Consider the following 13,056-nt stretch of genomic DNA (forward strand, 5'->3'; position numbering starts at 1 on the left):
CAGCTGGATAAACACAAATATTTCTCTGAATGAACTGTGCAACCTCTGCTAAAGAGACAAGGTCTCCAATACCGTCATTTTCAGAAAAAAACCACAAGGGTGGTCTGTCTTCTGCATTTGGTCTTGGCCAAAACCTAGAGGTAAAGAGTAGCCAGATAAGGGGATAAAAAAAAAGGCAGTGCTGGAGTTCTCCCTGCTTCATGCTCCTGACCTCATTCCAGTTTTCAGCGGGAGTGGGGTGAACCAAATAAGTCCTTGTTTCACATAACCACATTTGTTCTGCCTTTCACAAGACTCACAGCAAAACTCCCACTTGCCCAGAGGATACAAACCTGGAGGCTGGTGACATTTCTTAGTAACTAATACATTTGCCAGGATATAAATTTACTTGAGATATATTTCATGTCAAATTTGAAAAGCAGTTTGCACCAAAAGAATGGAAATAGGGGAAGGGCAACAGAGCATTCCAGCATTTTCAAAATGAAGAAGGTTAACTTCTCTCTTCACAATCAATTTTTTATTACAATGTAGAGGAATGTCTTAAGAGAAATCAGCCTGAAATAGATCTCAGATTAACCCTTGAAGAAGTGGAAGAAGGAGAACAAGAGCAGGATTTTTCCAGAAACAACAACCAACATAAACAAAGCATCAGAAAAGACAAAACCAACAACAACAAAGTTGAATGCCCCCCCCCCCAAAAAAAAATTGGTTTAATGCCCTGTTAGCTGTCTGAATCTTTTTTTTCCTTCTTTTCAGTTCTGCTGCCAAACCGAAACACCCAGTAAATTCACTGCTCTGCTCAAAACTGGTCCTGAGATGTCATTTTCACAGCCGACCTTCCTTCGTCACCTCACCGCCTTTCTCCTGATCTCTGATGTAGGTTTTCACACTTTCACTCTGCTCCAAACAAGCTAAGGCAACTGCCTTCCTCGCCAAAACAGCTGTCAAGGTCTTGCCACTCCATCCAGTAAGCTTTTGGTCATAGGGAGCTCTCGCTGCCAGTGCTTGCAGTCACCACGAGGGTCCCTTTCTCAGCCAAACCCAGGCATTGTCCCCCCAGGCCCTCTCCTCCCCTGCCAGCACAGGCATCTGCACCGAAATCCCTTCCTGTGACAATTAGCAACTGGGAACACTTGCCCTTGTTTTTAAGCCAACAATGTTACAATAACAGGGAACGTCCATATTTTCCCCTAAACACAGCTGTGTGTAGCTGCAGGAGACCCAGGGCCAGAGGGAAGGAGGCTGGTTCTCAGGGTCAGGGCAGGTTTACAGAGCAGGGAATGGGAGCTGTGTATGCTGAACTAGAGGCAGCTGCTGCTTTCAGTGCTGCAAGATGTCTATCTGTTTGCCAAATCTGCAAGACAGCTTTATCATCCTGCACTCAGAGGAGTCTTTCAGCAGATTCCACACCCTCTCCTCTGATACCATTTGTCCCAGAGGTTGACCCATTTCAGTCTCTGAGCAATGAGGGGTTGTTACACCTCTTGCCTTGTCTCTTGTAACCATCCCAGTTAGCAGCTGAAACTCCATTTGTGATCCTCTCCTCAACTTGCTTCTCCACTGGAGGACTGAGGAGGGCCCCCAGAAAGAGATCCTTTTTCCTTATGAGACAATAGCGAGTTCAGGATGCTGAGCAATTAGATCAAATTTGATAGTGCAGCCATAGGTAAGGCTACAGTTGGTTGCTTTACAGCCAGGTAGTGCCATTGTTTCTATGGCATCTGTCTTACAGCTTTATAACCATCTCAGTACATCTGAAGGTGGAGAAAGGTGACAGGACAGCAGTCTCCAGTTTGGGCAGGAGGGACAGGGATGCAACATTTATAGGTGGAAAATACCTTTTTTTGCAATTTCAAGGACTTTTCCAATGATGAGAATATCTTTCAGTGCCATGGGAAAGACAGTGCCTTGTCCCACGCAAGTTTGTCAGCCATCTGGTTCCCCAGAGCCCTGGAGTAATATACCTTCTGCAAAAGGCAGCGTGTGAGCTGTGAGGGAAGGCCCCTCCCATCCTATTCTTTCCCAAGCCTAGTCTTGTTGCCCTCTAAATCACAGCCTTAGATATTCCAGAGTAGTTTAATTTAAAAAAAAAAAATAAAAAATTATTCAATAGATATCCAAAGTGAACAAAAGTAGCCTTTTCACTTACGCTAATTAGCATACAAATTGCAAGGAGTACTGAACCGGATACCAGAGGCATAAACTATGCAAAGATATCATCTGGAAGAAATTTTCCATGCAAAACCCATGACTTCTCTCTCCAAGCGTCACTGCAGAATGGGCTGTTCAATCAGAGGCACCCCTGGTGTTTACTAACCCATGCTGGTCTGACTTGCTTTTGGGGCCTTCCATCAAAACATTGAAGAAGAAGACTGGAGGATCTGCTAAAAACCATCCCAGGTTTAAGAAAAACTCAGTTCCATTTTCTTTAACTATTTCTTACCCAGCCCCTCTTTGTTTTAGAGGAGATATTGTATCGTCTCCTCTTTGATTTGGATAAACTCCAGCAACAGCACAGAGGGCAGGAATTTGGAAGCCCTGGGATAATCTACAGTGGAACCACTCATCTATTGGTGAAAGCTCACAGAACCTTGGAAAAAAAAAAAAAAAAAAAGCCTTTTTGGCATGGTTTGCAGAGAAAGGAATTTTAAAGTGGGGGGAACAAGCAAGTCCCAGAGCGTTATTTCAAGGTGTCTCTAGAGAACAAGAACAAAGGAGAAGTTATTGCTGTATTTGACATGTAATTTGTTATTCCTCCTTTTCTTTTACAAAGTTAGATTTTGATTCACCAAGAAAAGTTAGTGACAATCAATTATCCCCTTCCGTTTCATTTTATTGTTATGAGGAAGTTCAATTTTTAACCATGTAACGATCTTACTGCAGGGTTATTGGAAAAGGAGAGCCACGCAAAGAAACAAAGGGGAAGGTGAAGGAACCCTTCCTGGGCATGGGTTTTCCTAGTAGTGGTTTGATCACTGGGGGAACTGCTCCTGAGAAAGAGGTAGAAATGTCCTCCTAAGGGGTATCAGGCCTTGGCAAGGATACCAGCACCATCTCAGCTTTTCCTCTGTGACACAGGAAGCAGGAAAAGATAATTATGCAGGAGGAGGCTGCTGATGGCTTTCTGACCATTCACAGCATTTGATAGCTTCCAAAGACCACCAATTTCTTGAGATACCCAAGGGCCTTAAGGAGTTACTAGAGTTAATCCAGCATCCAAACTTGAGATTGCTGCTTTCAGAAACAGTACCTGCTGTAGAGCTGAATTCACCCCTCAGTTTTTATTCCTCCTGGTTTTGGCAGGAGCTAACTTGCTGGAGGAGAAGATAAGGGAGTGCATGTTGGGGCACATGAGGCACGGGAGAAATGGGTTCAGGCATGCACGTATCTCTTGTCATGCCTACAGATCTAGAACATCTCGTGCATGCTGTGAACTTACCACCACCGTTCTTGTAGCAGAGGTATGGGAACCTCCACACGTTACCCAGACCAATGATCTCCCCCGCCACAGACAGCACAAACTCCATTTTGCTACGCCACTGGCCTCTCTCTTCCATTTCCTCCACTTTTGTCTCTTCAGGACCTGCAATGGCCCCATTGGGCTCTCCTTTCTTAGGCACAGCTCTTGTCATGGCTCTGCGGGACAGAAGAAAAGGAGAGCATGGGATGCAGAGAGCTGCTGCAGGACAAGCTGCTGGGAGGAGGGAGGGAAGGGACCTGTCACCACAATAAATGAGTTCCCAGTGTCAGCCTGAGGTTCCCTCATCCTCTGGAAAATGGTTTCTTTAGTGTCAGCTCAAAGTATTACCCCAAAGTTATGTCTGTGCTGAAGAGACAGAGGAGAGGTCGCTGCTCAGGTGAGATGAACCTGCCTGCACTACCCCTTTACTTCAGGGCTCACCCCTGAATTCACCCTTCCCTGCCCAAGGCCCCCTTCCTCATCCTTCCCATCCTGACTAAGTGCTCTGCACCTCCATCGTTGCTGAAACCTTGCCTGTTACATTGGAAACAGCAGTTCAGAGGAAGAGAAGAGGAGCTGGAGCAGTGAACTGAGGCAGGAGTTTCTTCTCCCCCTGTGCTTTATACAACAAGTGTCTCCTTCTGGAGTGGTTTTAGATGGCAGGAGAGAAATGTTAATAAGATAAACAGTCTGTAACGAGAATGGACAACCTACTATCTTCCTTCAAGGCATTGGTAGGAGCGTTGTCTTTGTCCCCCAGGACACCACATTACACGACCACAGCCTGACAATGCAGCAATGCACAGACGCTTAATTTGACCCAGGCTCTCTTCACTAACAAACAGGCATCAGCACTAATCCTCCACCTTTGCCCAACCTTTCAAAGAACACAGGGCAAGGAAACAAAGCAAAAGGGCCTCATACTTGTGAGGTGTTTCATGTCTGGGCAAGGGAGTTCTGACATTAGGCAAGTCCAGTGCTGCAGTGAAAAGATCAGCAGGAAGAAGCCCAGATAGAAACACAGAGTGAAGTCACTGTTGGAGGAAATACATTGAATGTGGCTGCACCTCCAGGATGGTACAAGGAAGACATTTTCCAGTCTATACTAAATCCTGCATTACGTTTAGCATCATCTTAATGAAGCAATGTTAGTTGTTCCTTGTTAAAAGATGCAATTTTCTATCATCATGAAGTCCTTTCATTGGCTAGTTACTTTAAATCTAGTCAAAATTCACGCAGACCAAACTGAATCTTCTTTTCAAGAGCATTTTCATGTTGTTACAGGCATTTGATTATAAGAAGAAATGAAAGTGTGAAGAGAGAAAGCTCCCTCTGACATAGCTAAAAAAATTCTTCTAAAAGTCTTGCTCTAGTGAGTTACCTGAGGTAGGGATGCACATGTCAGTCCTGACAGAAACCCCAGACCTAACACGAGCAGGGGAGCTGGGGAACTATGACAAGGAAGTCCTAATTTTAGCTACATCTCACTGGTGGCACTATTAGTAAGCACATCTTGGCCTCTGACAGAGTGATTGGCATCAGCAAGGAATACACACTGCCATGTTAGGATTAGGAAACTACACTGGAAACAAAGCAGCAGTATCTCTGCTTCCATTTCCACCTTCTGAGACTGCAAAGAAATCAGGGCTTGGTTCCTTCATAGTAACTTACAGGTTCAGTTTGCTGGTAGTTCACCAGGTTTTCTTAATAGCACATCTATCATTCCTTCTGTGCCACCTAAGGGGACATCCCCATCTCCAGGGAGCAACAGGGACAGCAATCTGCATCACCCACACCACTTAACACTTCCACTGCCCCCAGATCTGTTCTGGACTACTTCAACTTGCTCTCTCCCAGGCAAAGTCCAAGCACAGTTCTGGAGGCAGCTCAGGCCAGGGACCTCTCCCAGTCAGCAACTCAGTGGTGAGCAGGATCTCGTCACCTTTGATATCCTTTACCTTATAGGACAACCAAATCTATCTATCCACCCCAAATCTATCTATCCAGGACCACAATGGCATCCTATTCCCTCCCTCCTTGTGCCTAGTCTCTCTCCAGTCATCTCCCTCTGGACCGGCATCAGGGCATGACATGTTTCATGGGGAGTAGGGAATACCAGTGAGTATGACCTAACTGGAAATAAGAGCACACGTGTAGACCCTAACATCTAACTGTCCCAGCAGCCAAGGAACACCACAGCACTTGGTTTTGGTGTAATTTTCAGTGAGCCAAGGGGGAAGCAGGAGCAGGAACTGGTTGGTTCTGCTGGCACTTACCCCACACAAGACAGCATCATTATCAAAGTGTCTCATTTACTTTTGTAAATTAAATGATTTCCTAAACGCGAACCCTCTGGATATATCAGGCCCTCGGGCAAAGAAACATGCTTGCGTATGAAAAGACAACTTCTAATGAATGTTCACAGCAAAACAAGTAGTTCTTTAACACAGACATGTTTCCTCCCTCTGTTATTCAAGCAAAGAAAGGAAATCAGATCTCACAGTGTAATACACCACTTGCTCTCTAAATGCCCAAGGCAACAACAGTCTTTGTTCCCCCATCTGCTTTCCTGAAGAGCCCATCCTATTCGCTTTGAAATCAGCAGCAGATATCCATGGACTCTGAATGTAGAGGGATGAATCTCATGCAAAGCATCAACCACTGTAATAGAGGCTGCAGCAAGAACAGGGGAGCACAAACCAAGGAGGAGAGCAGGCAGGGGTCAGAGAAGAGCGTCCTCCAGGCTAATATCGGTGCCTCTCGGAAAACATTGCATAAGATCCTGGTCCCTTATAACTGTGAGAGGGTTTTAGAGCTATTTCCAATAAGAGCTTATAATGGGCAGTACTGCAGTGAGTCATAACCAGTTTCAGTGTCAAATGCAGATGCATCAGGGCACTAAGGAATCAATCTCTGTTTTATCTCCAGCCCTTTCCCTTTATGGCCCATACGCTGGAAGCACCTATTTACTGGTATGGCTTGCATCGTCCCAAACCCACCAAGGGCTCTAACACATATCTACATATGAGTGTAAAGGTGAATCAGCCCTCTAACAGGCTCATACAAACCTCAAACCTCACATTTAAAGAGGGTGGTATCAAGGCACACATCCTAAATGCTGGTTTGCAGCAGCAGCTCACCAGCATAGAGATCCATCCTCCCAGTCCCAGCTTTGCCCCCTCCCCTTAGCTCGCCTGCTGGGCTGCATAGGGAGGTGGAGACATTGTGTCCTCCTACCAGCCATTTCTCAGCCCAGGCTGAGGCCCCTTTCCCCTCTGCCTGCCTGCAGCAGGGCCTGCCAGCTGGCTAATCAGTTTATTCCGATGCTGCAGCACAGCCTCCTCATCTTTGAGAGGAGCAGAGCTCCACGCACTGTCAAATGTGAGAGAAAAAGTAACACATACTTAATGAGATGTGTTTGATCTGTCACAGTCCTTGGCACACTCCAATTTGCTGCAGTCCAGGGCTCATTATCAAGTACAATGATGCTTAAGTCTGGGTTTATTGAGGATGTCACAGGAAGATGGCAGGAGATGACTTACCTAATTCTTTGCTTTTCTTCTTTTAATGTAAGGTGGATGCAAGAGCCAGCCTATTTCTACTAATATTTGTGTTTTACTTCTCTTCTGTTAGACCTGTTTCACATGTGGGGGAAGGGGAAGATCACAGTAATCACCTGTCACCAAGCCCCAGGAAGGGAATGCTATGAGTGACAGCCTGCAGCCTCAGCCCTGTCACCAGCCTCCACCCCAGGGACACCTGGACCAGGGCTTTGACTCTGCATCTGTCCTTTCACTCCTGAGTAGGCCAACACAAAGGATAGAAACTGGGATGCTGCAATGAGGAACACAGCTTGGACAAATACAGAACAGCAGGGACAACGCAGCAGCTGTGGCTTCATTATCCTTTAAGAAGGGGGAAAGCACCCTGATTATGAAGTCAAACCTCTTCAGCTGGGAACAGAAGATGGATTAAACTGGTGCACAAAATTTTGGCCTTTCATGTCATGAACTACAGCTTCTACTTTCCCAGACAAAGCCATGCATAGCATTACACATCCCCACTACTTCCCTCTCAGCTTTGCCTGCTGCTTCTGCGAAAAAGCCTATTTATGTACCTCCTGGCTCTCTTTCTAAACATCTAATCCTACTGTGCCCCTGCCCTGTATGTTCTGGGGCCAGATGGGGACTCAAATAACTTCTTGTTTCCAGCTAAGAACAATTTGGTTTTCCCACAGCAGCCACAGCCACCTACTGTGTTACATCCTTCCTGACAGGAAGGCAGACATTTTCCTCTCCCTTTGGATACCCCTCTCCCTAATACATGAGTTCAGAGTAAAGACTGTGCCCCTCACTGCTCACCTGCACCTTTTCTGCTGTTCTTCACCAAATTTTTGGGGGAAAAAATGCTACGACATTCCCAGCTTCTTTTTTTCCCTCTGCCATAAAGTTTTCCCAACTGTTAAGATGCCACCTGATGCAATCCACAGTCTACCTCTCCCCTGGACCCACTCAGCCACCACCACCTTCCCTTCTCAGCTCCCTGTAAACTCTACAGTCTCTTCTAGAGGTGCTTTGCTGTATTTTCAGCTCTCAGCCCTTTGAGCAGGTGCTTTTTGCCAGGCCTGGAGTACCCTTCACAGGAATGACCTGCAGTCTGTCATCTTCCCACAGAGTAGGAGGCTTCCTCTGTGCCCAGTGCAACAGGCAGCTCTATATGAAATCGTACAGGACTGGGCCTGGTGAATGGAGGCAGCCACATTTTTTCCCAAAAAGATTTGCTGCTGAAAAAAATAAGAACACACTTGGATTGCAGCAGGATCTGGAAGGAGAACAGGCAGCGTGCAGGCAGCCTTAAACACAGACCAACAAGTTCCCTTCTTCAACATTTGAATGAGCTAACTCAGTCTCCCTCTGGTCTGAAATTTTGGACTTTCTTTGTCCCACACCTGCCACCAAGGGATTCTTCAAATATGGTTACAAAAGGCAAGGAAAAGCCAGGAACACCTCTGAAGTGCTCTGGACACTCACCCGCTGGGTCTGATGTGCTGAACACACAATGCAGATATGCAGGAGAACAGCATTTTTTGGCTTTATTTGGAAACGAGATGCCCCTAAAGAGGAGAGGTAGGAGAAGAAGAGGAGCATGTGAAGAGAAAGTATCATTTGAAAGCAAAACATGGTGGTATCCTCAGCCTCCTCCAGGGTAAAAAAAAGGGCTTTTTCAGAGTTGTTCAGGTGAGACAAGGAGCAAGAGAGAGACAAGAAAGTTGAGAGTGAAGCCGCCTGAAGTTTTGACACCAGAGGAAGAAGCCAATGGCAATTCTCCCAAAGCTTTTCTTCTTGAAACTCACTGCCTGTTCCTGACTCCTGTCAAGACAGGAGCTTCTACTGCTGGGAAGTTAAGATCCTCCATTTGACCTCTTCTGCTGATTTATCTTAAAGCAAATGAGAAGAGGGCAATCTCAAGAGGGAATAGTGAAACAGAGAGAACTGCAAACAGAGATGTCTTTAAAAAGCAGCCAATAAAACTTATTGGAGGAAGCACAGTGTTAAAGCTCCTTAGGACACTGGCAGGTGCTGCCTGGGCTGCAGAATCACAGGTGACAATGGAGACAGCTGCACTGCACTTATGTTTCTTGGTTTCAACTTGAAATTAGCAGCAACCAAGCACATCAACTCCAATTTAAGGTGGGGAGGGAGGAATCAGAAAGCAAAGCAGATTGGGTTACGTTACAAAAGGAGGAGCAGGAGGACATGGAAAATTCTCTGGTTGCACAATCAGAGCCAGCAGTCAGTCGGCAGCTGAAATCCTGCACTGCATTTTGATGGCAGGAGGCGGGGGCGGCTGTGGGAGCAGAGACGGAAAATCAGGGCTCAGAGAGGAACAGTAGTGCCAAGGTGCAGCTTGAGGAACAAACCCAGTTAAATTTGTGAGTGGAGGCTGCTACTGGAATAGGTCATCCCTGCAGGGTGGTCAGGAAAATATTTGCAGTAGAAGTAAGCGTTTTCCAACCAATCTAAGAGCAGCTACATGAGTGGGGATGGCTGCTTCCAAACCCAGGTGCTGCTGGAGAATGGCTCACTCCAGCTGCAAAAAGCAAAAAGACAAAGAAAGATGTAGCAAGAGAAAGACTGATCAACTCTAGGACAGCAGCTGAAATTAAAATGCCTTTCGTTTCAAACTGTTGAAAGCTCTTTGGCTTCCTTACACTTTCTAATTAACTTCCAGATTCTGTGGGCTGCAGGGTATTCTCAAAGCATCTGTTCAGCAAGGTTCATGGGGCACAGGAGGCTGTTACAAGGATCAGATCCTGCCTATATTTTCTCCAACGTGGAATAAGAGCAATTCTTCTGCAATCAGTGAGTTTGCTACTTACTGGCACCAGAAAGAGCGAGATAAGAAGCAAATGAGAGTTTGCTAATGACATGTACATCTGCGGCACAAGCTGCAAGGATTACAGAGCATCACCCTTCAGAGCACACATCCCCAGCTCAGGAGGGTACCAAATAGCTCCTGGCCTGTCTTCTGCTGCCAGGACAGGAGAGCCTCCTAAGTACCTAACAGTGGCTGGACTTTCCTGAGGATCAGTGGCAAATCTCTTGCTAAAAGCAGGGTAGGCTGTTGTTCTCAGGGCCAGATCAGTCTCTGTTGGTGTCCATGGCTCACCATCACTGCTCTGGGCTACAGAGACACAGGGGTGGTTTCTTTCTTTAGCTCAGAAACAAGTCTGATGAAGTCCATAAAGGGGGTGTAAATATGACCAGAAACCAGCCTTTGCATAAAACCAGATACTCTCAAGACCTCCACTCAGCCCATAGTCTGGTTGCATCTGCTGCAACACAACGGAAGGCCCAGCCACAGCAGGATCCATCCTTCTCACAGGGCACCAGAGTGACAGGTCTCCTACGGACACAGAGCCAGCCTGGCCCCAGGAGAGCCCCTAGAGCCACCTCCCTGGTGGCTGGAGGTGTCTGGCTGCAGTCCCGTGGCTGGCACAGAGGTCCTTGTGCACAGCCAAAGCATGGGGACAGCAGGGCTCCTGTCACTGGATGGAGGAGCAGAGCAGGTGAAGCGCACAGAGGGTGAAAGCTGTGCCGCTCCAGCACGCTCTGAAAACAGGCCCTGTGGGGGCACAGAGGGGCAGCAACCTGTGGTGCAGCCTGAGGGTGCCTTATGGGGAGAAGACAGAGCCTGCAGGACGGGACATGGTGGCTACAGGGCTACAGCAATTTCACGGAGCAAGGCACAGCACCTGGCAGCCCTGGGCAGGTCAGGGGAAGAGACAGAGGCTGCCAGCCCTGAAGGCTTGGCCACCTGTGTGCAGCCTGAAACTGGAGGCCAAGGAGTTAGGGAAGGGTGGGCAGCAAAGCCACTGGAGCAAGAGAGCAGAGGAGCCAGCACTGCAGCCGATGGTTCGGAGGTGGGAGAGCAGCACAGGGAATTTGGCATCACACTGCTGTAGGCGGTTGTATCTGGACTCCCCCTGGCAGGCACACCCTGCTGGACCTCCCAAAAGCACAGCCTGGGGGCACATGCTGCCAGGGATGAGAAAGGGGGAGCATGAGGGAAGCACACTCAAGCAAAACTCTTCCAAAAGGCAGTCAAGGTTAAGGCACAACACGTTGTTTTATGCTTCTCACATGGAAGACGAGAGGAGCCAACAGCTGATGTGGCAGAGCCTGGTGTCTCAGCCCAGGCATGTGTGGAGACATCACAGAGCAGCAGAGCTGCAGGAGCTCCCCACCATGATCATCCCCACACTGCTCAGCCCTGCACAGGGAGCCCAGCACCCTGTGTCCTGCTCAGGTGCAGCCTAGGGATCTACCTGGCGGACTCTGGGCAGGCTCAGCCATCTCCAGTTGGTGCTCAGGACAAGTCACACCAGGTGAAATCAGTGCAGGCAGAGGTGCATGGAGACTACGACTCCAGCAGCGCCAACAGTGCCTTCCAGCAGTGCCTGCTGTAACACCACATTGCAATGCCACGGGACTGCATCCCACCTGCACCCTCTGAGAGCCAAAGTGTCTGCTCTCCAGTCTGGGGCACCAAAACTTTCTTATAGCCCTGCCCAGGAGCACAGTCAAGTAGAGATACGGCACAGGACATTCTAGCCTACGCTCTGCAAGGGCCACATCTGCACCCGTGAATCCAGCAAAGTCAGGCTGTTGAAGAGCTTCAAAGGTCAGGTCCAAAGTTCAGCCTCTCATATCAGCAGCTGTCAAAGAGGGAAAACTAGGGCAATGGCATTTCCAATGGCATTGGTTGAAAGCCCTGATTAGTAGTGATTACTTTAAAAACACTGTTGATTTAAGAAGACACAGATCAGATGTTATGAAACCCCCACGCGTTCCACTTGGGCTTGTTCACAAAAACGCCCGAGATCCCCAGAATTTAGCACATGCAGAAACTGTGCTCTCTCCCTGCCTCACCGCTATGCAGGGGCAAATTTGATGAAGCCTTGGTAAAAAGAAGAGCAAGGAATGCACTCCCAGGCACATCTTTTAAAGCTGCAGCCACCCCAGTCAATGCTTTAGGGCCAGCACCTCTGCAGGGCAGCACAGGAGGAGAGGGAGTCACTGACTCATATTTGCAGTAGCTGAAATGCCTACAGCCTACTTCACTCTTAGCACCTTTGCTCCTGTACCTATTATCACTTAGTCATCTGCCCTTCATTCCTGTCCTTATCTGGCTCACTCTCATCTCTCTGCCCAATCTTTCTGCTGAGTACTTTTCTCTCTCTCTCTGCTGCCACAACCTTCAGTACCAATTATCCATCCTTCAGGCATCTCTTTGCTCTCAACTTCCCAGCAGCCCCCCAGCAGCATCTCTGCCTGTGCTTTCCTATAGAAACCATTGAAAGAAAATCCTCTTCCCTGAGTTGATCCAAACTGATTATTTGCTCCTTATTTTCCATCTCTCTCTTCCTTTGTTTAGCACTGGGAAGATTTTCCCCTTGCAGATTTGCTGGACCACTCTCCAGAGCACTGGCATGCAGCAGGGAGGACCGAAGGCGCTGGCACTCTTGGTGTGACACACAAATCCAGCCAGATCTGCTCGACAAGCAAACGCCCAACTCACCTGAACCCTGTGCAGGTCTCCCCCAGGCAAGCCCCTCCCGTTCTATCTTGTCCTGTCCTTTCCCGTCCCACTGGAATCCAGGCAGGGAATCCACCGAGTGCCAAAGAGATACAGCAATAGTTAAGGCAGAGACTATCCTCTCTCCTCCTCCTGTCCCTCCCCTTCCACCAGCTCCCCCCACCAAATTATCACCCAGCTCACGTGTGGGTGGTGGGACATTGGGCAGGAACTTTCTCCCCTACTCTCTTACAACATGCATCCCTCCAGACCTTGAACTGTGGCCCTAACAGGAAAACAAAATGAGACACCAGCCCCAGGCAGGCAGGGTAAAGGCCCAAAGTTTGCAAATATCCACGACAGCAGTCAGGGAGTGACTCCAGGTCATCTGGACCTCAACAGAGAGGGACCTTCCCCCTTGCAGACCCTGCAGCGTAGCCCAGGCTGGCTGCCACATGCTCCCACTGCACTGGAGCACTTCGGTGGGATAGTGGCATCTCTCAAAGTCATCCTACAAA

At 48.1% G+C, this 13,056-nt stretch overlaps 1 protein-coding gene across 2 annotated transcripts in view; it reads right to left on the reverse strand.

The window, feature by feature from the left end:
* SLC6A12 (solute carrier family 6 member 12) overlaps positions 1-12,686 on the reverse strand; it is a 40,219-nt gene extending 27,533 nt beyond the window's left edge. The window contains exons 1-3 of one of the 2 annotated variants that reach the window (XM_050325198.1): positions 12,542-12,606; positions 8,491-8,573; positions 3,440-3,636 (exon numbers count right to left, since the gene is read on the reverse strand). In XM_050325198.1, coding sequence (XP_050181155.1) covers positions 3,440-3,636; positions 8,491-8,543 — 250 coding nt within the window. In that variant the 5' untranslated portion in view covers positions 8,544-8,573; positions 12,542-12,606. Of the gene's footprint in view, positions 1-3,439; positions 3,637-8,490; positions 8,574-12,541 lie in introns of both variants that reach the window. The other variant, XM_050325199.1, reaches the window with a different exon arrangement.
* Positions 12,687-13,056: the final 370 nt, after the last annotated feature.

Source organism: Myiozetetes cayanensis, unplaced genomic scaffold (genome assembly GCF_022539395.1).
Source record: "Myiozetetes cayanensis isolate MyiCay16 unplaced genomic scaffold, myiCay2020 scf3, whole genome shotgun sequence".
NCBI classification, from domain to species: domain Eukaryota; kingdom Metazoa; phylum Chordata; class Aves; order Passeriformes; family Tyrannidae; genus Myiozetetes; species Myiozetetes cayanensis.